Source organism: Amblyraja radiata, chromosome 14 (genome assembly GCF_010909765.2).
Source record: "Amblyraja radiata isolate CabotCenter1 chromosome 14, sAmbRad1.1.pri, whole genome shotgun sequence".
In the NCBI taxonomy this organism is placed as follows: Eukaryota; Metazoa; Chordata; class Chondrichthyes; order Rajiformes; family Rajidae; genus Amblyraja; species Amblyraja radiata.
The window spans coordinates 12771950-12799668 of record NC_045969.1 but is presented as its reverse complement, the minus strand read 5'-3'; the positions used below and the strand labels follow the sequence as shown (position 1 = coordinate 12799668).

Here is a 27719-nt window from a genome sequence, read left to right as displayed (position 1 = left end):
TAAACTAAACTAAACTAAACTAAACTAAAATAAACTAAACTGAGCTAAACTAAACTAAACTAAATAGTTTGTGTTTGTGTTGCAGATTTCACTGACTCACAATTTTCTGACTGACACACATTCCTTTTCTGATTTGGGATCCCAAACAGACATGAGCCGAAGAAGGAATGGAGGCAACAGAGCATGGAATGAGCAAGAGCTATCGGAATGTGTAGAAGAGGTCACCAATGCAGGACCAAGGACTTTAATTGCTGCCGCAATGGCTTAATTTAAAATTGGCCAAAAGATTTTACCACGGACTTTGGAGTGTATTGCGCACATCACAAACACTTCCCCAGACCGAGTGAAACGCTTTGCCTGTACAGCCGTGGTCAAGGCTGTTTGTACGTAGCAGGATCCCATAACAGAAAGTGAAATAAACTTTATAACCTACGAACCTATCTCCATTGATGTATTACAGGTAACCCATTCCACCTCCCTTGTTTTTCTGTTGTGTTGTTTCTTGTTTTTTTTTTGTTTTTTTTTTGCTTTCTTTTTTATTTGTAACTTTCTACCCTCTCTTTTTCTCGCTTTCTAAAAAAAGAAAAAAAAAAAAAAAAGAAAGTGAAATAAATGAAGGATTAATTTGTCTTTGCCGTCGATGATTGGTGACATAACACTCTGCCTCGGAAAAGCAGCCGACATAATCAAAGACATGACCCATCCCAGTCATCCCTTCTCCTCCCTTTTCCTGTCCAGCGGAAGGTACAGAAGCTTGAAAGCACGCACCATCAGACTCAGGATCAGCTTCTTCCCCTCTGTTATCATGCTTGTAAACGGCTCGAGGGTACAGTGCGATTCACCTCTACCCCATTGCGGACATTGGACTTTGTCTCTGCAGCTCATGCGTTACCATTGACGAGAACTATATTCTGCACTCTGTATCTTGCATTTTGCCCTACTCATTGTACGTAAGTTAGCCTTGATTGTATTTATGTGCAGTATTATCTGATATGATTGAAGAGCATGCAAAACCAAGCTGTTCATGTACCTCGATACACGTGACAATAATAAACCTAAACCAGAAAATGAAATAAATACAAAATTAATTTGCTTTTGCTGATGGTGATTGATATAGAATGTGCCCTGGGATTCCCCATTCTGAGCCAAGGCAGGGGTTGAAACTCTGATTTGTACTGCTAAAGATTTTTAGTGGACCAGCTATGATTAGGCACAGTGGCGCAGCAGTACGGACCTGGGTGCAAACCTGACTCACAATTTTCAGTCATTCACTGACTCACAATTTTCTGACTAACACACATTCCTTTTCTAAACTAAAGGCACAGTGACCCTATGTTAATATAAGCACTGCTGGTGGTGGGGAGGTGGTGGGGGGGGGGGGATATATCAGTTTATGACCATTCTTCATTGATCCTACTTGGATTGAGTGAGAGCAAGTGTGGGGCTGAGGGCCAGTACCACTGTTCTCCAGCACCTGAGACCTCACCTATGTTAAATTGAAATGAAATACTGGAGGGCAGTGAGCCATTTCTTAGAGTTAGAGGTGCAGCGTGGAAATAGGCCCTGCGGCCCAGCGAGTCCACGATGACCGTCGATCACCCCTACACTAGTTCTACGTTGTCCCACTTTCGCATCCTACACAGTAAGGGGCAATTTACAGTTGCCAATTAACCTACAAACCCACACATCTTCGGAATGTGGGAGGAAACCAGAGCAGCCGGAGGAAACCTACGCAGTCACAGGGAGAACGTGCAAACCACACGGACAGCACCCGAGCTCAAGATCGAACCAGGATTTCTGGCGCTGTGATGCAGCAGCTCTACCGCTGAGCCTCTGTGAAAACTCTCCGCTGCAAAGAAATAAGTGCCTTTGGGAGAGCAGGAAACCGAAGGACTTCAAAAACAAATTAAAAAGTCTTTCAACTGAAGAACCTCTTTGTATGGGAAAAAAATGTACAATAATAGCAAATCTTAATTTGATCAGCACTGGTAAGTTGCCAATGATAAACTGTCTAGTCCTTACACATCAGCGGCACAAAGTCATAATGCACAATTCTCTCCAGTGTGTTTCAGTCCTCCTTGGGACGTGTTTATGTCATTCCAGTGAATCTTACTGCACCTCACTGTCTTTCCACCCACACAAGAAACTAATGTTAACAGGTGGTAAGGCAGCTCGGCTGAACATGTCTGGCACCAGTGGTTATGCCTGTGGCCTACTGACTCATGACTTAATTATGAGCCCGACACAATGGTTTCAAAGTTAGTCTGTAAACTTAGAAGCTTGCTAAAAAAAAAAATTTAAACGGGAAAGAAGGCAAGCCCCAGGTCCGGGAGTTGGATATCAGTCTGAGAAAGAGAAAGATTTTTTAAAAAACCTTCATAAAAAATGTTCACTCAGCACTCTCTTTTACTTATCAACATCTGATGAAAGAACAGTCAGAGGAAAGAATGACTGAAACACATCACTCCCTATCAAACATACGAGTAATGGTTTAGTTTATTTTAGTATCGTTCAGAGATACAGCGTGGAAACGGGTCCTTTGGCCCACCGAGTCCGCGCCGACCAGCGATCCCCTCACATCAATACTGCAATTTGCAATTTTTACCAAGCCAATTAGCCTACAAATCTGTACGTCTTTGAAGTGTGGGAGGTAACCCAGAGTTACCGGAGAAAACCCACGCAGGTCACGAGGAGAATGTACAAACTCCATATAGACAGCGCCCGCAGTCAGGATCAAACCTGTGTCCCTGGCACTGCTACGGCTGCACCACCATGCCACCCATATAAGAGAAAAGGTGATAAGAGAAAAGATGAGAAATAAAAAATACTTTAGTAGTGTCCTTCTTTTCACTTTCTTGATCGTGTTGAAAGAAAGCACAATCCAGCAAAACTAGACATGATGAGAGATGGCTGGAGTTTGATCATTTGTTCCCGTTTTGATGCAAGTTCTACAGTCCAACATTTAGACCCATCTTTATCTCTGTTCTTCTGTTTTTAGTCGAGATTGGCGCGGCTTTCTTTTTTTTTCTTTTGAAGGTGATCCCTCCGAATGGATGATCTGGGAATGAAAAAGCAAGATCAGGGAACAGGTGACAGAACAGGAGGCGCTAAAGTCTTCAGCAAAACTCAAAGTTTCGGGGGAACTCAGCGGGTCGGGCAGCATCTGTGGAAAGAAATGGACAGGCGACGTTTCGGGTCGGGACCCTTCTTCAGACGAATGGAGTAGGGGTTAGAAAGCTGGAAGAGAGAGTGGTGGAGATGGGGCAAATCCTGGTAAGTTACTGGTGGATATGGGTGAGGAGGGGGTGGGGTGATAGGCCGATGAGTGGAGGAAGTCCAGAGGTGAAAAGGAGACAAAAGGGTGTCAGGTAATTAAAGGAGAGGATGAGTGGAGTGTGAAGCTTAGATAAGTGGATGTGGAGAGGATGTTTCCACTAATGGGAGAGTCTAGGATTAGACATTATATCCTCCGAATTAAAAGATGTTCCTTTAGGGAGGAGATGAGGAATTTCTTATGTAAGAGGGTGGTGAATGTATGGAATTCTTTGCCACAGAAGGCTGTAGAGGCTGTCAATTGATATTTTTAAGGCAGAAATACATAGATTATTGATTAGTACGGGTTATGGGGAGAAGGCAGAATGGTGTTAGGACAGAGATAGATTAGCCATGATTGAATGGTGGAGTAGACTTGATGGGCCGAATGGCCAAATTCTGCTCCTACACTTATGACCTGATGACCTTACATGAACCCAGAGGGAGGGATAGGGGTGGAAGAGGTCAAGGGGGAGGGGAACGAGGGGGGAGGGAGATAGAAGAGAGAAATGGGAGGTGAGCATACGGAAGAGGGAAAAGGAGCAGAGTGATTGAGGTGTTGGGAAAAAAAGCAACATTAGTGAAGAAAAACCAAGCCCATGGCATGCGATGCTTCACTTGGTAAAAGATACCAAATCAAGATGTTTGGGAGAAGATTTCTTTCTAATCCCACTTGGAGTTTCAGTTTCATCTCAGCCTTCATTTGCCATTTGTTAAAAATTCTTCCCATTTCATTGAGATGTTTTGTTCTCATCGCAACCCATGTACAACCTCATCATGTTGCTTTCCATTCAGGTTTGTCTTCTTGAGAGTAAATGGGAAACTTTGGCTACCCTTTCCACATACCAGTAACCCCATTCAACATGGCCAAGAAAGCTTTGTACTGGAAGAAGTGTGAAACTAAAGCCAAATTTGTTCTCCCAAGTGGGTACAAAAGACCCCACGGCTAGTTCATTTGCTTAGAACTTGGTTCACAGCTGGTGAAAGAATGTTTGGTTTGTGGCCCTTTTTTGATTGAAACCGAGGCACTAAGTATTGTTAATTTCTGAACCAATCTCCAACGTTGAAAGTCCACTGCCGAATCTACAAAATCAGGTGAGTCGGGGACTGGAGCTGGACTGGAGGATGAACTCAAAGAGGAGAAAGAACTCAAAGGCCTCGACCATGGGTGAACAAACATAGAAACATAGAACATAGAAAATAGGTGCAGGAGTAGGCCATTCGGCCCTTCGAGCCTGCACCGCCATTCAATATGATCATGGCTGATCATCCAACTCAGTATCCTGTACCTGCCTTCTCTCCATACCCCCTGATCCCTTTAGCCACAATGGCCACATCTAACTCCCCCTTAAATATAGCCAATGAACTGGCCTCAACTACCTTCTGTGGCAGAGAATTCCAGAGATTCACCACTCTCTGTGTAAAAAATATTTTCCTCATCTCGGTCCTAAAAGATTTCCCCCTTATCCTTAAACTGTGACCCCTTGTTCTGGACTTCCCCAACATCGGGAACAATCTTCCTGCATCAAGCCTGTCCAACCCCTTAAGAATTTTGAAAGTTTCTATAAGATCCGCCCTCAAACTTCTAAATTCTAGCAAAGATGACTGAACTTTATTGCCTTCCCTCATAGTGGGAACGTTGATTCCGCTGTGTGGGGATGTTGTGTTAAATTCTGTCGTGTATTGTGTTCTTTTTATTTGTATGGCAACTCAAATCTCACTGTACCAATTGATGCATGTGACAATAAATGTAACTTGAACTTGAACTTTTTAATGAGGTGGAAGTGGTGGAGGAGGTAGAGGCAGATGCCATGTGTCTGAAGGGCCTTTGCAACCGATGGTGGCATGGAATAGTGGTTAGTTCCAGGATCATTGAGGGATGGGATCGCTTACCAAGAATATAAAGTTAGTAGTCAATGGGCAGCAGTTGATAATAAGGACAATGGAAGTTGGTGGTCAACAGAGTAATTTTAATAGTCCTAGAGTAAGTTTGTTGGTGAAGAAGCAGGATCAATAGTCAGGAGTCAGGTTCATGATCAGTGGGGTGCAGTTAATAAAATGGATGGAAAGGCTGGTAATCAATGGGGTGTTTTAGTTTAGTTTATTATAGTCACATGTATTGAGGTACAGTGAAAAGCTTTTTGTTGTGTGCTATCCAGTCAGTGAAAAGACTATACATGATTACCCTTAAGCTGTCTACATTGTACAGACACAGGGTAAAGGGTGTAATGTTTAGTGCAAAATAAAGTCAGATTAAAGATAGTTTGAAAGTTTCCAATGGGCTAGATGGGAGGTCAGGACTGCTCTTTAGCTGGCGAGGGAACAGTTCAGTTACCTGATAACAGCCGAGAAGAAACTATCCCTGAATCTGGAGGTATGTGTTTTCAAACTTCTGCACCTCTTGCCTGATGAGAGAGGGGAGAAGAGGGCGTGACCCGGGGCTTTGATTGCAATCCGTGATTGGGCTGCAATTGATGATTAAAGTAGTAAGGGCCTGTCCCATGAGCATGCGACTCCATGCGGCAAGCGCGACCTAAAGGGCCTGTCACACGAGCATGCGACTCCATGCGGCAAGTGCGATCTAACGTGGTCGCTTGAGCCGTACGGCCTCGCGGGGCCGGTCTCACTTCGATCGCCGGAGCCATATGGAGTTGTGTGGAGCTGGTCCCGACATCACGCGGGGCTCCGAAAAACTGACCGTGTTCAAAAAATCTGCGTTGCAACGGCCTGCCGGCCCGCAGCCACCTCGACGCTGTACGCACCGCCTCAACGCCGTACGTCTTTTCATCAGTTCATAAGTTCAAAAGTGGTAGGAGCAGAATTAGGCCATTTGGCCCATCAAGTCTGCTCTGCCATTCAATCATGGCTGATCTATCTTTCCTTCTCAATTCAATTCTCCTGCCTTCCCCCAATAACCCTTGAAACTCTTATTAATCAAGAACCTATCAATTTCCACCTTAAAAATATCCATTGGCCTCCACAGCCTTCTGTGGTAATGCATTCCACAGATTCACCACCCTCTGACTAAAGACATTCCTCCTCATCTCCTTACTAAAGGTACATCCATTTATTCTGAGGCTATGGCCTATGGTCTGAGACTCTCCCACCAGTGGAAACATCCTTTCCACATCCACTCTATCCAGGCCTTTCACTATTCGGCAACTCTCCATTTTTACCCTGAGTTTTGTAAACGGATGACCACTAACCCTCTAGCATGATGTCTCCACCGCTGTCAATGTCTGCATCAGTCCTTACAGGAGGACCACCACACTAATGTGGAATCTTCATCATGGTTATCCAATAAAGTGTGGGGAAATTCCCTCATCTCTGTGAGCTGAGGCAGGTACAATAAAAACAACATTTCAAAGACATTAGGTTTGGAGGGATCTGGGCCAAACACGGGCAAATGGTGGGGCATCTCGGTCAGCATGGACGAGTTGGGCTGAAGGGCTTGTATCCCCATTGTATGACTCTGTGACTATCTCACACTGGCAGTGGTGGCAGACAGGGAGTAAAAGGCAGTCTTACACTCTGAGGGAAATTACCCATTCCCCATCTCACTAAGTGCACAAAGCACATCGTAAAACGTACAATATGTACAGGGTGGTCTGAGGATGGGTCCAGACACAAAACTTCACCTATCCATTTTCACCCAGAGATGCTGTCTGACCCGCTGTGTTACTCCTGCATTTTGTGTCGATCTCTAGTATAGGGTGGCTGCAGTCTCCAGATGTATGTGCCATGTGACAACGCTACAACTACTCGCAGTCTCCAGCCACTTACAAAACCACCTTTATAAAATCTAATCAGCCTTCAGAAGCAGCGTAGTTCACCCCAAACAAGAAAGACACAAAGTGCTGGAGTAACTCAGTGGGCCCCGGCCCGAAGGTCGTCTATCCTTGTTCTCCAGAGATGCTGCCTGTTGATGAAGAAGGGTTTCGACCCGAAACGTTGCCTATTTCCTTCGCACCATAGATGCTGCCTCACCCGCTGAGTTTCTCCATCATTTTTGTCTACCTGATGCCTGCTCTGTTGAGTTACTCCAGCACTCTATGTCTTTTTTTGTATAAACCAGCATCTGCGGCTCCTTGTATCTCATGTTTATAATTCCTCCAGACCTGCCTTTTGTTTGTATAAACCAGCATCTGCAGTTCCTGTATCTCCTTTTTAAAGTTACTCCAGCACTCTGTTTTATTTTGTATAAACCAGCATCTGCAGTTGCTTGCATCTCATTTTAAACCTACTCCAGCGCTCTGTGACTATTTTTGTGTGTAAACCAGCATCTACAAATGCTCCCCCCCCCCCCCCCACCCCCCATCAATCTGAAGAATGGTTTCGACCCGAAACGTCGCCTATTTCCTTCGCTCCATAGATGCTGCTGCACCCGCTGAGTTTCTCCAGCATTTTTGTGTACCTTCGATCTTCCAGCATCTGCAGTTCCTTCTTGAACACATCTACAGATCTTGTATCTCCCTTTTACAGTTACTCCGGCATTGTGTCTTTTTTTGGTATAAACCAGCATCTGCAGTTCCTTGTGTCTTATTTTTACAGTTCACCAGAGTTGTCAGAGGAGGGAGTGTACAGAGTGAGATGAGAATGTCCCGCGGGGGGGGGGGGTTATCCCGGGCATGGGATGAGATCGGGACCATTTGCTGAAATCACATTGACTGTCCCTCAGTGACCTCGCCCGTCGCTGAGAACAGGAACAGCGAGACGCCCTATGCTCACGTACCCAGCCTAGATACCCTCAGCCCACAACAACATTCAATCTAAGAGGTGCCCCGCAGCGAGTAGTCTTTGCTTCCCCCCCAAGTTCGCCACGATCTGAAATATCAAGAATTAACGCTGAAATGACATTCCTTTTCAATCCAGGCACACATGGACACCACATTCAAGCGGGTCTCTTGGAAATGCATTCTGTTTTGTTCCATTAATGTTGAAATAAAACCGAATCAAGCACAACAGGCCAATTTTAGCTCCAGACATTAAAGCAGCATTTAGCATTTGAAGATGTTTCACTGACATTGAAGTTTTCTCCAAGCCCCGTTTGGTTTGCTGGACCTGGACCCGCCGCTTGGGTTCAATCGAGTGAGGGTTCAACTTGTGCCACTCCGCAGATATTATCCTTAACGGCAGGACCTTGTCTGCGTCTTGCCGCAGAAAAATTCCTTGATCCGCCGGCAGCTCTTGCTCCGTGGATAGACACAAAACGCTGGAGGAACTCAATGGGGCAGGCAACGTCTCCGGCGAGAAGGAACGGGTCTCGACCCGAAACGTCGCCCGATCCTTCTCACCAGTGATGCCGCCTGTCCCGCTGAGTTACCCCAGCATTTTGTGTCTATCTTCGGTGTAAACCAGCATCTGCAGTTTCTTCCTATACGCGTCTTGCTCCGTGGTGAATCTGCCTCGCCAGTAACCTTTTCAGATTTTTTAAAATTGCAATCATGTCCTATTTCACGATGCAATTAAACGTTCCGCGGCGTCCAGTTTAGCTCATGGGGCAAGAGTGTTTTACTGTCATATATCCCAGATAGGACAATGATATCCTTACTTGCAAATTCAAGGCAATTGAACACTTGGTGACTATTCATGAAATCCAGGTACACCTGTTTAGTACAAGAATCAAGAGTGTTTGATTCTCAAATGTCCAGTCAATGGAATAAGGTAAATGGAATAAATGTCTGCTTGTGTCGCTCACAAACCCAATGGTGTGAACACTGAATTGTCCAAATTTAGGTATGTAACCAACAAACACCCCGCCCCACCCCTATCTCTCTTCACTGTCTCTTGCCCAGAGTAGGGAAATCAAAATCCAGATGACATAGGTTTAAGGTGAGGGGGAAAGATTTAATATGTACCTGAGGGGTAACTTTTTTACACAAAGGGTGGTGAGGATATGGAATGAGCTGTTGGAGGAAGTAGTTGAGGCAGGTACTATCGCAATGTTGAAGAAGGGTCTCGACCCGAAATGTCACCCATTGCTTCTCTCCAGAGATGCTGCCTGTCCCGCTGAGTTACTCCAGCACTTTGCGTCTTTCTTTGTAAACCAGTATCCGCAGTCTCCTGTGTGCTTACAATGAAATTCTTACTTACTGCGGCTTTACAGGCTATCTATATTAGCCTCACTGCAGGCTGCCTGGACAAAGCTTGATCCTCCCTGTTGACACCAGCACAAGGTTAATCATTGTCTTCTTTGTCTTCATGGCATATTTGGCCCTTCCTTCAGGCACAATTGATTCCATTTTTAACCTGTGTGTGTGGAGATGGGAGATGATGGTAAATCTGACCGCGATTCACCAATGAACTATTTTAACTGGTGAAGGGTCATTGATCTGAAGTGTAAATTCAATGCATTCTGTACTGCTGAATATTTCCAGCACAACTCTGTTTTTATTTCAGGCATCCAGCATCTGCAGCTTTTTGCTCTCCGGGCTGTAGGTAACCTCTAAAAACCTTGCCTCCCCCTCCCCTTTCTCTCCCACATCCCCTCTTTCCACCTCGCCCCCCACTCCCCCCCACCCCCACTCCTCCCCTGTACCCCTCCTGGATTTACATCTATTTCTCTCCTCCCACTGTAACCCCATGGGTGCCCCGGTTTCCTACCACATTTTAAAGACATGTAGGTTTTAATTGGCTTCTTTAAATTGGCCCTCGAGTGTAGGATCGAACTACTGTACAGGTGATCATTGGTTGACGCGGACTTGATGGGTCGAAGGGCTTGTCTCAACACTGTGTCACTAAATTAAACTAAACTAAACTAAACTAAACAATTACAATGCCAAAATTTACTGCTTTAAAAAAAACTTTTCACTGCACCTTGGTACGTGTGACCATAAACCAAACTGAACTAAAATGAACTGAACTGAATGTTCACTCAGTCAGTTAGCATTTTAAGGACACTACACAGAGAACAATGACCACCACCGTTTCAACTTCACTATCCCAACTTCAATAATAATAATAATAATAACTTTATTTATAGAGCACTTTAAAAACAACCACTGTTGCAACAAAGTGCTGTACATGACTAATCATGAACAAAAAATTATTACAAGACAATAAAAACATTAAAAAAGAGAGTAAAAACAATAAAAAACATTAAAAACACTAAAACAGGAGCAAAGTCTCATGCAGGGTCAAAAGCCAAGGAATAGAAAAGGGCTTTAAGACTGGTTTTGAAGATGGACAGTGAGGGGGCCTGTCTGATGTGCAACGGCAGAGTGTTCCATAATGTCAATAACCCTCAACTCAAGAAGTTTGTCTGCTCTGACATATCAGACGGTGTGGATGCCAGAAGCCAAGTCAGTTCGATCATTGCTCTTGAGTGACTAAACTGTAACAAATCCAATAATCGGTGCAGTTAAATAGACAGAAAGCTGAATTCTCTTCTAGTTTCATCCATCGCACAGACTGCTTCGCAGGGAACGAGAATCTTAATTCTTTATTTCAGATTATACGTTTACAATCTTAAAATACTGACTATGGAGTCACCTTACAGATACACTTTACGACTGCTAGTTTCCACAGCAAACTAAAATGCTACATACGAACATTTTAGAAAAGCTGTCCACTTCAGTTATTATTAATTAGATATTACAAAGCATTAGTCAAAGTTCCTATTAATTGAATTCACATGATAGTAGAAATATGTTAGGTTTAGAGATACAGCGTGGAAATACACACCTCGACACACCATGTGCACGCCAACCCTTTCCTAGTAATTCTATGTTATCCCACTTTCTCATCTTCTCTCTACACAATAGGAGCAAATTGCAGATGTCGATTTTACCTACAAGCCCACGGATATTTGGAATGTGGGAAGAAACCGGAGCACCCAGAGGATTCCCATACAGTCACAGGGAGAACATGCAAACTCCACACGGACAGCACCTGAGATAAGGATCAAACCTGGGTCTGTGGCATTATGAGCCAGCAACTCTACCAGCTGTGCCACTGTGCCACCCTTGGGGTTAACCAGTGGCTCATTCATGCAACATTAATGGGCTAATTCTTCAAAATTAACTGACTCCATTTTGAATGGTATTCTTCCTTCATATTGATGCATATTCTTGATTTGTTTCATTGCACAGACAATCATATCCAATAATGCAAATCATTTTACACCCTCAAGGTGCAATTCAAAGCAGTATGCAGCCAATGAAGGAAATGTTGGTATTGCCATCATTACAACATAACAAACCAGATGATCAACTTGTGCATTTAAGTGCATGATCATAGAATCTGGTTAGAGTCATAGGGTCATACAGCATGGAAGCTGGTCCTTTGGCCCGACTTGCCCACATCGACCAACATGTAATCCCATCTGCCTGCATTTGTCCCATAGTTCTGTAAACCTGTCCCATCCATGTACCTGTCTAAATGCTTTTTAAACATTGCGATAGTACCTGCTGTCAATTTATGCTGAACAATTTATTTTAAATTTGGTAGAGGGAAGCATATTGGTTGGAATACCAGAGAAAGTCCCCTTCTCTTCATCAAGTAGTGCCATCAGCATTATTACCTCACCATTCCCAACCCACTAGGCAGATTGGGTGTCATTTTAAATCTCATTTAATCAGCACCACCTTTAACAGTGGGGGGGGGGGGGGGGGGGTGTTCACTGCTGTTGGGTTGAAGCAAAGTAACTGCAGAGTCAGAAAGTGCCAGTGTTATCGTTCAGGTGGCTTCAGAATATTCCATCCTATATGCTCCTTCCATGTTTGTGAGTGAACATTGGTGACTAGGATGGATAGTGAGCATAAGCCACTCTTCCTCTCATTGGAACCCATCTAGTTACAGGCCCTCTCAGCATCAATGCCCAATATCAAACTGATTCCCCCATCCTCAGATAGACACAAAATGCTGGAGTAACTCAGCGGGACAGGCAGCATCTCTGGAGAGATGAATGGATGACATTTTGTGTCGAGACTCGGGTCACCCGTTCCTTTCCTCCAGAGATGCTGCCTGGCCCGCTAAGTTACTCCAGCATTCTGTGTCTATCTTCGGTGCAAACCTGCATCTGCAGTTCCTTCCTACACATGATTTCCCCCTTCCTGTATTTAGGAGAACAGAGATCAGAAAAATGTCATTTACGATTTACTTTCATATGTCCCATTTAAGGATGGGGGTCTTCCTTTTCTTTGTAGAATAATTGAAAATGCACTGTAGGGTGAAAGGACCCAGGACTGAAGTAAGGGGAATTGTTCCATTAAAAAATTGATTGTCGTTGACTGAGATTTAAAGTCCCAGAAGCCTGCTGCTTCTTTCTGGCTTCTCTGCAAAGCTTCCACATGGATTTTTAACATCCTCTCTCATCCATTGATGTCGAGGAGCTAGCAGACCTCCGATGAAGCATCCTCTCATGGAATGGAGCCATGTGGTAGGCTGGGATCAATTAACTGCAATATTCTTTGGGGATGAGGGGGGGGGTGGGGGGTGGGGGGGGGGGGTGGATTCTTATTCTTTGACTGCCTCAGCCTTGCCAATGGCTATGTCGCAACATGACTCAAGAAGAAAGGAGAGACAAGCGTCCTTTTTACTTTCCGCCCCCTTTGCTTTCATTTCTTCTAATGCAACATCAAATGAATCCAAATTCTGTGGCACCAAATGCATGGAAATGAGCAGCAGGCTTTGCAGTGTATAATAGGCTGGGAGTACAAGGAAGAATTCATGGAGGACATCTCTCAGACATGCTGATCTTATTTATGGACATGCACCCAAGCCATCACACTAACGGTCTACAAGCGCTTTGTTGAAAGATGCAGCCGGTTACAGATTTAAGCGATTCCTCTTTTATTTTTGGGGAGATTACATGTTTGCGTAGGAACAAAAAGAAAAGTTTGCAGCAGATGGATGGGTTAAATAGTGATGTGGTTAACTGCGAAGGAAATTCAAAACTTTGTTCACAGGATACTTGCAGGGAGCCAGCTGTTCTACAACCAGTCCTACTCCAACCTAACAATTAGGAGTCCCAAACATTTGCATTGTCCGATTGAAAAAAAAGGCGGCGTAAGCTCGTAATAAGAATAATGTGCCTTTTACCAACACAGAATATTGACTTGCCTTTCAAATCCGTGGACTGCAATTAGAATATAAAAGCACAAAATACATTTATTTTTTATAAATAACTGCTTGGATTAGGACTCTGTGAAAAAGTGCTGCAACAGTAACTGCTGGTACTCTAACCCAAGGTGAGTCTGTGAGCTCTCGTTACCTTTCTAAATCCCTTAATTTAACCAAGTTTTTTTATTTACATCTGTTCTTAAATCACTTACGGATTAATTAATACATCAATTAATCATGATACGCATAGACTCTCGGTTAAAGATTTTGAAGTTTTTGTTTCCCGGGTTCGCTAACTCCATTAAGTGTCAATACATTTCTGCTAAGTTGCCAATTCTTCGTGCGGGTTAAGTAGCGGGCTGATGGTTCAACTGCGGAGAGGCAATGCTAACGATCATGGTTGTCCCCATGTAATGGTCACTCTTCAAGTAAGGGTCGGGCAGAATCTGGATGTCATCTACGACCTACACTTCACATTTATTAGGTCTTAATTTAAAGAGAATCTGAAAATGGACAGGCATGTGTTTCAATAATTAGAATCAATTATATCTGACCTTACTTCATAATTGAGTGCCTAAAACGTAATGCATCCAATAACTGGTGCCGTTAAATAGATATGATAAATATGATTGAGGGATAAAAAGAATTGTGTACTAAAATTCCTTAACTGGAAAGTGTGCAATTTATCCTCAGTGGGATTGGGGGGAAAAAAAGTTATACTATATATTTCATGCTGTGTGAAGAAATATCTTTCCCATATTTATGGCAGGATAATAAAATGGAATCCCAATATTTCAACTATCTGTTTACCTTTCAGTGGGTGCACGAGGAAAATGAAAGTTTCAGGGAAATTTCGATGACAGATTAAAACAGCGCCTTTGCTCTTAAAGTAACACAGGCTCTGTTGTACAAAATCATAACACTCTATTTGCATAATAAGCAAAAAAGAGGCTATGAGTCAGTTTCAGCAAACTCCAGCCTCTGCTATTTCCTGATTAAGTTAGGGGGAGGGCAGGTGGGAAGGGAAGGGCCTTGTACAATAAGAACAGAAGGCAACATCACACGAGACACATGATCAGGGACCAACCAATTAGGTTGAATAATCAAAGGGGAACAGTTAAATTTGTAATTTAGGTCGTGTGAAACTCTTTGGGCCTCATAAACAACCACAGAACCACAAGTTGGGTGCAGACCAGTCACACAACAGTGGGTCCGGGACGTTGGTCAGTACACAGCGACGCATTCTGATTTAAACCACAGAGTACCAAGCATTTCATACAGTGGTAAGCATCATCTAACCACAACCAATCCACTATTTTTACATTTCAGACCTCAAAAAGTACCTTATCGTGCTGTTTGCAGCGCTGCAGAAGTGCTGTGTGATAAGGTAAAAGGAAATTGCCAGAGATGAACGGTAGAGTGGAGAGCGCGACGCTTAAATCTTTTTTGGTTTTGCTTTGAAAAGGTGGGAGATCTGCGCTACCCGTTGGGACAGCTTCGATGGCTTCGAACAGCATATTTGAGGCATTTCCTTCATATCAACAGTGCTTCATGAGAGGTAAGCCACCCTTGCTTAAAAATGATTCCGTTCGCAGTGAGCGTTGAGAAAGTCCTCCAGAAACATAATGCAAGAAAGATGCTGTTATTTTGTGGCTGCATGATGACAAGTTACATAGCTAATGCTTGCAATTTTTTTTAATAATAAGTACTGATTCGTGGGTCCCAATTTTCTCCAGTTTATAAATGTATTGCTGAAGTAATAAAATTGTCTGCCTTGAGCAACGTTTTGCACAACATGATGTGAAGGCTTGTCGAATGGTTTGTGTGAGGCGAATGTGCACTCTTTAAGGCTGACTAAAAAGAGACTAGTCTTTGGTTAAGTAGTTTTGAAAACAACTGAATTAGTCACTCGTGTCGGTACGGAAACAGAAGGACAAGATATACGTTTAGAAGTTTATGTCACTTTGAGTCATGAACATGAGCAGTTGGCTGTTTTTATTCACCCAAAAAAAATTATTATTTAGCAACGCAGAGTGAATGATGCATGAACTATCCCCTGAAGTGAGTACACATGCTTCTCTTTCTAAACTGTTACTAAAGCCTTTTTAACTTCTCGCTGCTTTCAGTAGAGTTTGTATGGAAAGGGAGAAATTTTGTATCATCGAGTCATGCTGGTGTGATGATTTATGCATTCCTGCAGCATCATTCAGCTCAGTCGAATGGCCACAGTCCCTGTTCAAACTTACTAGAAACTCGTTGGGTTCCCTGAACAACTGCTTCCTCAGTGCTGTTAACAGCCAGAGGAAACAATATTCTTCAAATAACGAGAGGGACCTTCCTGGATTCAGGTTGACATTTTTATTCTTGTTTTGTTTCCGACTCTATCGACAGGAAAAGTTATAGAGGAAATTTTTGTAAGTTTGATAAGGTAATAAAGACCTTTGCATAAATAATGCTGCTTTGCCCCAGCAGAATGCAGGCAGCTGAGGCACGGTTTGCTCAAATGCTCGGAAGTTAGGGGCATTAGTTACAGTAAGGCGCCATTTTTAACCCAGCAAACCGGGGTTAAGCAAAAACAAAAGCAAAAGGGAAAAATGTGAAGTGGGCTAGTTTAGCATTGATTGGCATTCTAAATCGATGGACAAATCAAAAAAAAAAAATAATTACCGTAAACAAGTTGCGTTGGCATTCAGAGATGGTCATTTTGTGAACGCGTTTAGCGTGGAGAAGGAAACTAGCATATTTAATCCACTGGTATTTGTGATAATCGTGTCTTTTTGGTTTAGCTTCCCCATTTCCCTCGCACGAGCACAAGGCTCTGGTTAGCTTCGAGATACGAGGCAGAAAGAGAAAAAAAAACCTCACAGACTCATGCTAGTTAGATAAATAATCCCGTCAGTGGGCAGTTTGTTTGTGTTGCAGTTTTCACCCGGTTCTATGCTCGGACCCGCCGTTGGCGACACCTCGGGTGCCTCTCTCATCCCTTTCTATTTTTCTTTTGTTGCAAAAACACTGCTGAAATTTATTGCCCCGAGTTGTCGGCGGTGGGGGAAATAACAAGTCCTTCTCGTCCCGTATATTTCACTTTATCAGGCTGCGCAGAAGGAAATCCATAATTCTTGCAGCACGATACGGTGTTAGAAATGAGAAAGGAGAGCAAAAAAAGGCAATTGTTCTATTCTGAGAAAACACTGGAAGAAAGCTGACGCATGTATTGAGTGTGGTACACCACAAAAGATATGGGACTTTTCTATCATGCTGCACCAGGCTACCACTTATGCTCTCTGACAAGGAAGCTGCTGAAGTCACACCTTCCGATGTAACATTGCGCCCCATGAGGGTGGATGTTTCAATTTACAGCGGGTTTAAACATTAATCCTCTTCAGTAAATACCTAATTGTTCAGGTAATATTTCACTCAATGCTGCACCATGTTCCAGCAAAATATTCCCAATGCCCAGTAAACTTTTTATTTTGTGAACTTCCAGCTTCCCAATAAATGTTTGAATTTCTAGTGTTTCTTTCAGAACTTCAGGAGCTCTTTCCAGCCAGTGAAGCTTTTCGAAAGGGCTTCAAATGTCGTGTAATACAGAAGCCAATTTGTAATCAATGAGGTGGGACGACAGTAAACCAAATAGGTCAGAGGATCGGTTTTATTAACTTTGAGGTGAGAACAAATATTGAGCAGGACTACTACAAAACGGAAGCCCTATCTTTCTTCGAAAATCATGAGAGGAATAGATAGGGTAAATGCACAGAGTCTTATACCCAGAGTAGGGGAATCAAGAACTGGATAACATAGGTCTAAAGGGAGACTGGTAAGATTTAGTAGGAACTTGAGGGGCAACATTTTCACTGAGAGGGCAGTGGATATACTGAACAAGCTGCCAGACGAGGTAGTTGAGGTAGATATGATAACAACATTTTAACAGACACTTGGACAGGTACACGGATAGGAAAGATATTGGCCAAATGGGCCAAATTGGGCAAATGGGCTTGATTGGCATAGACGAGTTGGGCTGAAGAGCCTTTCTCCATCCTCTGACTATATAAAAAAAGGCCAATAAAATTATCTGAGAAGGAAGAAGAGGCCTAGATACAACGTTTTGTCCAGAGGCTGATACATACCTGGATCAAAGGCTTCGATTATCTTAAACCTTCTTTAATACTTCACCATCGATTATAAAAGAGTATAAATTAAATCAACTGAGATCATCCTTTTGAGAGGTTTTCTTGGCAGCCATGACTTACACCCTGGGTGTTAATAGATGCCTCAGTCTTGCATCCATCCCGTTTCACGATACGACCAAATAATGTCCAAGCACTTTTGTGGGGGATCTGTGCAGAAACCTCTGCTAACAGTGAGATTTTCATAATGTGAATCACTTCAGTCTGTGGTGTGAGCAGATGCGGGGGAGATTTAGGCTGAAGGAGGTGTTGGTTTAAAGTCGTACATACTTGGAGTCGTACATACGGGGGTGTACAATTCAACGGCACCAAAAAACGACCGAAATTAGTAAAAGCTGCTGCCTTCTCTTTTAGTGAATTAATGTATTTGTCTAAAGATTGGCATCAGAGAAATGTCTAAATAGCAAACCACCCATGCACAGGAAATTGGAAAGGGGAATATAGGATTAAATTAATTCTTCTCAAAACTGCTATCTCTGCAATATTTACTCAAGAAACATTAAATACATTGGTATAATAAACAGTTACCCTCCAGGAAATATGTTTACACACACACACACGTCAGGCCGACTGTGATATAAAGAGCTCTTATGTTCACAGAATGTTCACCAGAAATTCTGTAATGACAGGAAAAATGTGCATCCATAGAGAGCCGTTCACCAGCTCAGGAAATCCTAAAGCAGTTTGTAACCAAAGAATAACCATTTAAAATCTACCCCACAAGCAAAAACACTGCGGTCAACTTTGGTGCACAGCATGATCCCGCATGTGGATCTCCAATAAATTTGACTCTAGGCTGGCCTGAAGGACAAATGCAGGCCAACACTTGACCATAAACAATGGCCCAAGAACCTGTGTTGCATAAAGAATCTGTGCCAAGTGTAAACTCTGTTTATCAGCTGCATTGTTTATATTCAAATTATTTAATTGAGAAAGATTATACCGCAATAATAACATGTTGAGCTTCCACTGTAATTAGGAGCTGGATGTTGGTAATCAATTGCCTGAGCCCATTTTGATGCTTAATTGAATGAATGTGCTCATTTAGTTGCATTTTATCCTCTCAGCTGTTGTGGCAACTGTTCTGTTTAGTTTAGTTTAGTGTCAGGTGTAGCGAGGTACAGAGAAAAGCTTTTTGTTGCGTGCTATCCAGTCAGCGGAAATACTTTACATGATTTCAATCGAGCCGTCCACAGTGTAAAGGTACAGGGTAAAGGGAATGGTGTTTAGTGCAAGAGCAAACAAGTTGGCCGGCCATGTACCCCATGTACAATGGGGAAAGGTGACAGCTTTGTGCGGACTGCGGACTGTTCACAAGTTATAGGAGTAGAATTAGGCCATTCGGCCCATCGAGTCTACTCCGCCATTCAATCATGGCTGATCTCTGCCTCCTAATCCCATTTTTCTGCCTTCTCCCCATAACCCTAGATACCCGTTCTAATCAAGGATGAGTCTATCTCTGCCTTAAAAATATCCGCCGACTTGGCCTCCTCTGTGGCAATGAGTACCACAAATTAACTACCCTCTGACTTAAGAAGTTCCTCCTCATCTCCATTCTAAATGAGCGCACTTTAATTCTGAGGCTATGATCTCTAGTGCTAGACTCTCCCACCAGTGGAAACATCCTTTCCACATCCACTCGACCTATGCCTTTCATTATTCTGTAAGTTTCATGAGGTACTCCTCAACCTTCTAAATTCCAGTGAGTGCAGGCCCAGTGCTGTAAAACTCCCAAGTGGTGCAGGCTTTATGACTGCACACAGTATGAGGGACCAAACCTATCGTCAATGTGCGATCAGTGCTGCAGAAATGGGGGTCTCGTCAAGACGTGTAATCTTAGAGCGTGATGGACCGGTACATTTCGGTTGCTCACTGAAGGAGCACTTCACATTATTTCATTGTGAAACTGCATCAGACATAGCATCACACAGTGCTGTGGCAGTCAGCGCTGGCTGTTAAGCTGCTCCTTACCCCATCGGATAGAGACCAGCCAACTTGTTTCCTCGTGCACTAAACATTATTCCCTTTGTCCAGTATCTGTACACTGTGGACAGCTCGATTGCAATCACGCATTGTCTTTCCGCTGACTGGGTAGCATGCAACAAAAAGCTTTTCACTGTACCTGAGTACATGTGACAATAAACTCAACTAAGCATCAAAACTAATCTCGGTATACCTTTTTTTTTACAAAATTGTGCATGTGAATTAACTCGTTTTAAGATAAAAACTCTATGCTTTAAAAGGTTTTCTAAAGACATTGAAAAGGTGGTTTAGAAAGAAAAATAATTTACAGATGCACAGAACAGTTGCCACAATACTCCTGACAGATGAGGGAATCAAATATAACTCATTTTGCTGTGCTTTTGAGTGGATTAATTGTAATCATGTATTGTCTTTGCGCTGACTGGTTAGCATGCAACAAAACCTTTTCACAGCACCCGGGACAATAAACTAAACGCCAAACTTTTTGAGAATAAAATCTGAAACTATAGAATGTTCTCCTGGTAACCTCCCACAGGACACTGCCTGACATTGTGAGACGGCCACATTTATATTCCTCATTTCCCTTGCTAAAGGATTAATGTTATTGCATATAAAATGATCAGCGTGATCAGATTGAACAATTTGACGAGGCTGGTTTACACCGAAAATAGACACAAAATGCTGGAGTAACTAAGTGGGTCAGGCAGTATCTCTGGAGAAAAAGAATCGGTGACGTTTCGGGTCGAAATCCTTCTTCAGACTGAGCTGCCTGAAGACTGAGGTCTCGGTCTGAAACGTCACCCATTCTTTCCTCCAGAGATGCTGCCTGACCAGCTGAGTTACTCCAGCTTTCTGTGTCTATCTCACAGCCACGGGTATGCGCGTGCATAAGTCACCATCGTGATGGCAACTTAAAAGTTCTGATCTCGCTGCGTGGGTGTTTTGCCATCACTGGGACCTGAGGGGGCTCGGCAGAAGGGTTGTGGTTGCACACTACAGATGCTGATGTAAACTGGCTCATATTAGCTTTCTAATTCCAGAATTGAATGTAAAGCATGGACTCTTAACCAAATAGAAACACAGTCGAGGTCTGTTCTGCATTTAAGGAATGGTGTGCAATTTGTTAACCCTCTCCCACCATATGGTTTTCCAATAGTAATATGCTAAATCAGAAGTGCAAACTTGTATTATTCCATGAGGAGGTGGATAGCCCAGGGTGAATTTGAGCCAACTTTATACGAGCCTGGACAACGCACTCTTTAAAGTTTTAAACATGTGCTGGGGATGACTCATCCCGACTCGTGCATCTGCCGTCTTGTACCCTCTGTCTAGGGTTTGGAGTCAGCAATAGTTTAGTGGGGAGCACAATCATTCTGAATCAACGAGCAGACAGTTCGAGTCCTGATGCGGAGAGATTAGTTTAAAAAAAACCTAGACTGAAGAGCAGTACCGAGGAGGTGCAGCACTGTTGCCCGTGCTGTCTTTCAGGTGTGATGCTAACCTGAGGTCTACCGGCCCTACTGCCACTAGTGGGTGTTAGAAGAGATCATGGCACTGCTTGAAAGAAGAGTAAGGAATATCTCTTTGCTATCCAAATCTGCATTTGATCCTCAACCAGTATCACAGGTCATTGTCCTTAGTGAAGCCTGGCACAATTCAAGATGGCAGCCTCCTTAATTAGACTTTAGTCTTAACCTTACTTACTAGAGGCACAATGCAGAAACAGACACTTCAGCCTACCAAGTCTACGGCAACCCGCGGTCACCCTGTACACTAACCTACACACACCAGGGACAATTTTACGACTTACCGAAGCCAATTAACCTACAAACATGGATTGTGGGAGGAAACCGCAGCACCCGCAGAAAACCCACATGGTTCACAGGGGGAGTGGACAAACCGCAAATACAAGGGATGCAACAAGAGTTGAGACAATATCTTGAATGAGAAAACCGAATTGAGGGCGGCACGGTAGACTTGCTGCCTTACAATGCCAGAGACCCGGTTCAACTTTAACTACGGGTGCTGTCTGTATGGAGTTTGTACATTCTCCCTATAATCACATGTGTTTTCTCCCGGTGCTCTGGTTTCCTCCCACATTCCAAAGGCGTACAGGTATGTAAATCAATTATCTTCGGTAAAAATTGTAAATTGTCCCTAGTGTGTAGGATAGTGCTAGTGTACGGGGTAACCGTTGGTCGGCGAGGACTCGGTGGGCCAAAGGATACTGTTTCCGCGCAGTATCTCTAAACTAAACTAAACTAAGCCTTTGAGAAGGTGAAGGTGATGGTGATGGTGATTTTCAAACAACTGCACTCCCACAACATTCAACTAAATGATTTGCTGGGATTTTTCACAGGGCAATAGAGAAGCAATTGCTTTGGAGTTACCACAGAGTCAATTAAATATTGGAGAATGACAAGTTTAGCTTCCCTTCAGGACGTTACTGTAACGGATGGAGGTGGTCCGTGGTGTTCAGTTACTGGGGTGGGATTAGGGTTTTGCAGGTTGATTCAAGGACCTGATGGTTGTAGGAAAGTAGCTGTTCCTGAACTTGGTGGTGTGGAACTTCAGACTTCTGTACCTCCTGCCTGATGGCAACAGCAAGAAGTGGACATGACCCGAATGGTTTGGATCATTGATCATGGATGCTGCCTTCTTGATGCAACACCCTGTGTACATGGTTTCGATGGTGGGTAGCGGTATTCCCGTAATGGACCGGCTTGAATCCACCACTTCAGTCTAGTTTATTGTCATACTCACCGAGGTACAGTGAAAAGCTTTTGTTGCGTGCTAACCAGTCAGCAGAAAGACAATACATGATTACAATCGATCCATTTACAGTGTATAGATACATAATAAAGGAATAACGTTTAGTGCAAGGTAAAGCCAGCAAATTCCAATCAAGGATAGTCCGAGGGTCATCAAAGATGTAGATAGTAGTTCAGCACTGCTGATAACAGCTGAGAAGAAACTGGCTCTGAATCTGATGGTGTGTGTTTCACACCTCTATACCTTTTGTCTGATGGGAGAGGGGTGAAGAGGGAGTGGCCAGGGTGTAACTCGTCCTTGATTATGCTGGGAGCGTGAGGTATAAATGGAATCAATGGGCTGGGCTGTGTGATAGTCTGGGCTCTGTCCACAATCCACTGCGATTTCTTGGGCTCTTGGATGGAGCTGTTCCCAAACCAAGCTGTGATGCCTCCTGATAAAATGCTTTCTCTGGTGTATCTGTAGATGCATCTGCAGCCTCTTGCGTTCCTGTAGGTTGGAATTGCCATATCAGCCTAAGATGCAACCATCTGTAGAAAGTATCCTGTTTCTAAACAGCACATGATTCTAACCATCTAGAAATCTAAATTTCTAGCAGTTTTAGAAACAAGGAACTGCAGATGCCGGTTTACAACAACAAAAAAGACAAAGTGCTGGAGTAACTCAGTGGGTCAAGCAGCATCCATAGAGAACATGGACAGGTGACGTTTCGGGTTGGGAACCTTCTTCAGACTGATTAAGGGCAGGCGGGGGCAAGGGGGGGAGGAGAAAGCTGGAAGAAGCTTGTTAGAGAATTCTGTGACATACCAAATCTCTTAAAACTTCAGAATATAGAGGTGCTGGTAGGCCATATTTTTGATAACATCTTGATACCATTGGGCAGCAGAGTAGTATAGTGGTAGAGCTACTGCCTTACAACACTAGAGACCCAGTTTCGATCCTGACCACGGGTGCTGTCTGCACAGACGTTGTACATTCTCACCGTGACCATTACTGTCTGGGCTTTCTCTGAGATCTCTGGTTTCCTCCTACACTCCAAAGACGTAAGGTTTGTAGGTTAATTGGCTTGGTGCAAATGTAAAATTGTCTCTAGTGTGTGTAGGATAATGTTAATGTGCGGGGATCGCTGGTCGGCACGGACCCAGTGCGCCGAAGGGCCTATTTCTGCGCTGTATCTCTAAACTAAACTAAACTGAACTAAATCTCTGAGCCGAGCTCGGGACTGGTCCATGTTAATGCCCAGGATATTACATTGTATTCATTTCCCTGGCCAGCAGGAGAATATAATCGGTCCTATGTATAAAGTATAATATAACTCGCAGAACTTTTTAAACTACATACTGAGCTATTTCAGCACTGTTCACAGAATGCTCCTATATTGAGTGGTCTATTACAGTCCAAATGATATTTCATTTGTGTAGGATAGAACTGCAGATGCTGGTTTAAACTGCAGATAGACACAAAAAGCTGGAGTAACTCAGTGGGTCACAGGGAAGGGGAAACAAGAGATATAGAACAAATGAATGAAAGATTTGCAAAAAGGTAATGATGATAGAGGAAAAAGGCCATTGTTAGCTTGTTGGCTAGGTGAAAATGAGTTACAGACATGGAGACTCAACGAGATGACTTTAAAGCTCGTATGACTTGGGTGGGGGAGGGATGGAGAGAGAGGGGATGCAAGGGTTACTTGACGTTAGAGAAATCAAAATCATACGGCTGGATTGTAAGATGCCCAAGCGAAATATGAGGTGCTGTTCCTCCAATTTGTGTTTGGCCTCAATCTGACAATGGAGGAGGACCAGGACATTAAGGTCAGTGTGGGAATGGGAAGGGGAATTAGGGTGTTTAGCAACCGGGAGATCAGGTAGGTCCAGGCGGACTGAGCAAAGGTGTCAGGAAACGATCGCCCAGTCTATGTTTGGTCTCACCGATATATAAGAGTCATAGAGTCATAGAGTGATACAGTATAGAAACAGGCCCTTCGGCCCAACTTGCCCACACCAGCCAACATGTCCCAGCTACACTGGTCCCACCTGCCTGCGCTTGATCCATATCCCTCCAAACTTGTCCTATTCTCCAGATATTTTATTTGCCCTTTTTTTTGTCAATTTACCTAACTCTTGCTGTAGATTTCTTAAATTCAGTTCCCATTGTCGTCACTGCCACCTCAAAGGGGCGAATTAAATAGTGAGTTTTGAAATCCAAACCAATAAACTTGCTATTGGTGCGACTGAATGCAAATAACACAGTGAATAGGGTGGATTGTACAGTCCTTTAAGGCATCATCTAACATTAGTTTACACTTGGTTCTATAGATAAAGCCTACTCCATACAACCCATCCTGTATCACACGATCTCCTTCACCAAACCAATGTGAAAAATGGTAGAATTACTAAATAGAAAGAAACTTGAATGTCTTGTGACATTGTAGAGCCCGCTAATCCTAAATCCTTATGCTAAATAGACCCAGCCTAGAGTAATTTGGATTGTTCAATTTAGGGCTTAAATATGAAGGATCCTTTTCCAACAACAGTGGCTCGGTGGTACAACGGTAGAGTTGCTGCCTTACGGCGCAAGGTACCCGGGTTTGATCCTGACCACGGGTGCTGTCTGTCCGGAGTTTGCACGTTCTCCCCGTTACCGTGTTGGTTTTCCCCAAATGCTCTTGTTTCCACCCACGCTCCAAAGATGTGCAGGTTTGTAGGTTAATTGGCTTCGGTAAAGATTGTAAAGTCCCTAGTGTGTAGGAATGTGCTAGTGGTCTCTGTGGGCCGAAGGGCCTGTTTCCACACTGTATCTAGAACCTAAACTAAACTGAAAGCAGTGTATGTGTAAGAAAGAACTGCAGATGTTGGTTTAAATCGAAGGTAGACACAAAATGCTGGAGTAACTAGAGAAAGGGAATGGGTGACGTTTCGGGTCGAGACCCTTCAGACTGAAGTCTGAAGACTGAGTCCCTTCATCAGGCTGAAGAAGGGTCTCGACCCAAAACGTCACCCATTCCTTTTTTCCAGAGATGCTGCCTCGCCCGCTGAGTTACTCCAGCATTTTGTGTCTAAAAGCAGTGTATACAATGTTTGTATAAATTCCGTGGCAGAAGTACAAAGAGGTGTCGAAATATTGCACCAAATGAAAGCATTTCCTTTCTGAACCAGTTAATCAAGACCTTCCCGAGGCCAGTATTCAAAAATTGTTGTGATTAAATTTGGTTTTGCATCCCAGCCCAAAATGTAAATGAGAACAGAATCCGTACAAGGCTCTTTCAATTATGCAAAAACACAGAGGCTGAGTAGTACCTGGTGGACGTGGCTCAATTTCAAAGTTCAGTCACATCCAGTAGGAAAGAATTCTGCATATCTGAAAGTGCAGCTGAAAAGTCCATACAAATGCTACAGATACGTCAGCATCTTAAGGAAGACATTTCATCCATGTGTGCAGATGGGCACAGAATGCTGGAATAACTCAGCTGGACAGGCAGCATCTCTGCAGAAAAGGAATAGGTGACGTTTTGGGTCAGAATCCTTCTTCAGACTGAGGAAGGGTCTCGATTTTACACGCCACCTATTCCCTTTCTCCAGAGATGCTGCCTGACCCACTGAGTTACTGCAGCATTTTGTGTCTGTCTTCCGTGTAAACCAGCATCTGCAGTTCCTTCCATGTGTGAAAATTGGCTTTGGGAACTGGCTGCCTGTTCTGTAGGCATTCACAGAAATCTATGATAAAATAGTTAGTTACAATAAGGTTAGCTAATCTGCCATTCTGGTGACAAGTAATTGTTTCTTTGTCACTTTGACTTCAAGTGAAGCTATTATTCCTGCCTTGGTGTTTGAATTTGAAGTCAAATTGGGAGCTGAGCAGAATGTACCGGCTGAAATGCTAGCATCGTCCTGTGGGTGGGTTGCACTTCAGCCATTCTGGCCATGAAAGTAATCTCTGGTACGTTACACTACAGTACCATCCTATTGTAATCCCATTTTGAAATTCATTTCCATTCCTTAACAAGACACTAAGTCAAAGCTCTACCTGTTTGCTTTAGATGTTGGAAGATTCCATGGTACAATTTACAAGATAAGTGCTAAACTCTATCGATTAAGTCTTAAATTCTATTTATTGTTCAACTCATTTGTTTTTGTGGGATAATATTGTGTCGAGAATTAACTGCTGGATTTCACTGTCAATCCTTCTGAGACACAGTCATATAAGATCAAAACAGGCCCTCCACCAAAGTTCCCCCATAATTCACCCATTCTTCCCCCCACCCACCCCCGTAGTTCACGCTCAAATTATCTGTTTACACGGATCCTACATAAGCGTCATTTTAATCTCCTCATCAAATTCCCCCTTCCCTTCCCCAAAATTCCACCTCTTGCCTATACATTCACTCAGGGAATCTTAGAAGAGAATTAACCGAAGGACTCGCGCATCTTTGGGAGGTGGGAAGGAACTGAGGTGCTGGTGCACCTGGACCAGACCTGTGTAGTCACAGAGACAGTGCAAATTCAGGACCGAACCTGGGTCACTGAAACTGTGAGGCAGCATCTCTACTGGCGCCATTAATCGCTGTCCCTAAGTCAACGTGCGAATAGGAAGGGCTGATGGAAATGTATGTTAGTTATGGCTAACTTTACTTCCTTTTGAAGGGTTGTATGTTGCTGCATTTGGTTGAAGGCCTTTGACCAATGTAAAGGCAATGAAGCCACAACAGGTCTGGTGGCCTCTATGGAGACAACAGGCAGGTTTCTAGTTCTGACTATTGGCTCCAATGGGCATGCTGTGTCTCCAACTGTTTCATGTCTGTAATATTTAAGATTCAAAAGCATCATGTTTAAAAACATGTTAAGCCAAACTGATTACTGGATGTGTAGGAAGGAACTGCAGATGCTGGTTTAAACCAAAGACCGACACAAAAATCTGGAGGAACTCTGGGTCAGACAGCATCTCGAGAGGAAAATAGTATGTGACGCTTCGGGTCGAGTCCCTTCTTCAGATGTTTTCAGACATGTTTCAGTCTGAAGAAGGGTCTTGACCCGTAACATCACCTATTCCTTTTCTCTAGAGATGCTGTCTGACCCACTGAGTTACTCCAGCTTTTTGTATCTATCTTCAGAGTAATGGATGTTACTATTACTGCCCAGGATCCAGGTGTGGTATATGGCCACATAGTAATATCACTGGGCATGTACCTGTCGTACAGAATGGTGTTCCCTTGTCCGCTGTTTCAGTAGAGGCACCAATTAACTGAAAGTCAATATCTCCATCAGACTAACCCAGGAACATGATCCAAGTGCATTGAGTTTTTCAGCTACTGTTTGCCAACAGTTGCTACCAAAATCTTCATCAAACCTCTTCCTACCTAAACTAATATCAGATATTTATCCTAAGCAGTACAATTCGATCCCATTT

At 43.5% G+C, this 27719-nt stretch overlaps 1 protein-coding gene and 1 long non-coding RNA gene across 6 annotated transcripts in view; one reads left to right on the top strand and one right to left on the bottom strand.

The window, feature by feature from the left end:
• Positions 1-3028: 3028 nt before the first annotated feature.
• On the bottom strand, positions 3029-18015 carry LOC116980382. Of its 2 annotated transcripts, none has more exons than XR_004413949.1 (3): positions 17502-18015; positions 9406-9561; positions 3029-3058 (listed from the first exon to the last, which is right to left on the bottom strand). It is a non-coding gene; the product is annotated as an uncharacterized LOC116980382 (long non-coding RNA). The 2 variants fall into 2 exon arrangements; XR_004413950.1 differs by lacking the exon at positions 17502-18015 and adding an exon at positions 16240-16627.
• The window catches only part of runx1 (RUNX family transcription factor 1), a 173170-nt gene continuing 159916 nt past the window's right edge, over positions 14466-27719 (top strand). Inside the window, exons 1-2 of one of the 4 annotated variants that reach the window (XM_033032539.1) lie at positions 14466-14657; positions 14840-14932. In XM_033032539.1, coding sequence (XP_032888430.1) covers positions 14875-14932 — 58 coding nt within the window. In that variant the 5' untranslated portion in view covers positions 14466-14657; positions 14840-14874. Of the gene's footprint in view, positions 14658-14830; positions 14933-27719 lie in introns of those variants that run through there. The other 3 variants (XM_033032541.1, XM_033032542.1, XM_033032540.1) reach the window with 3 other exon arrangements.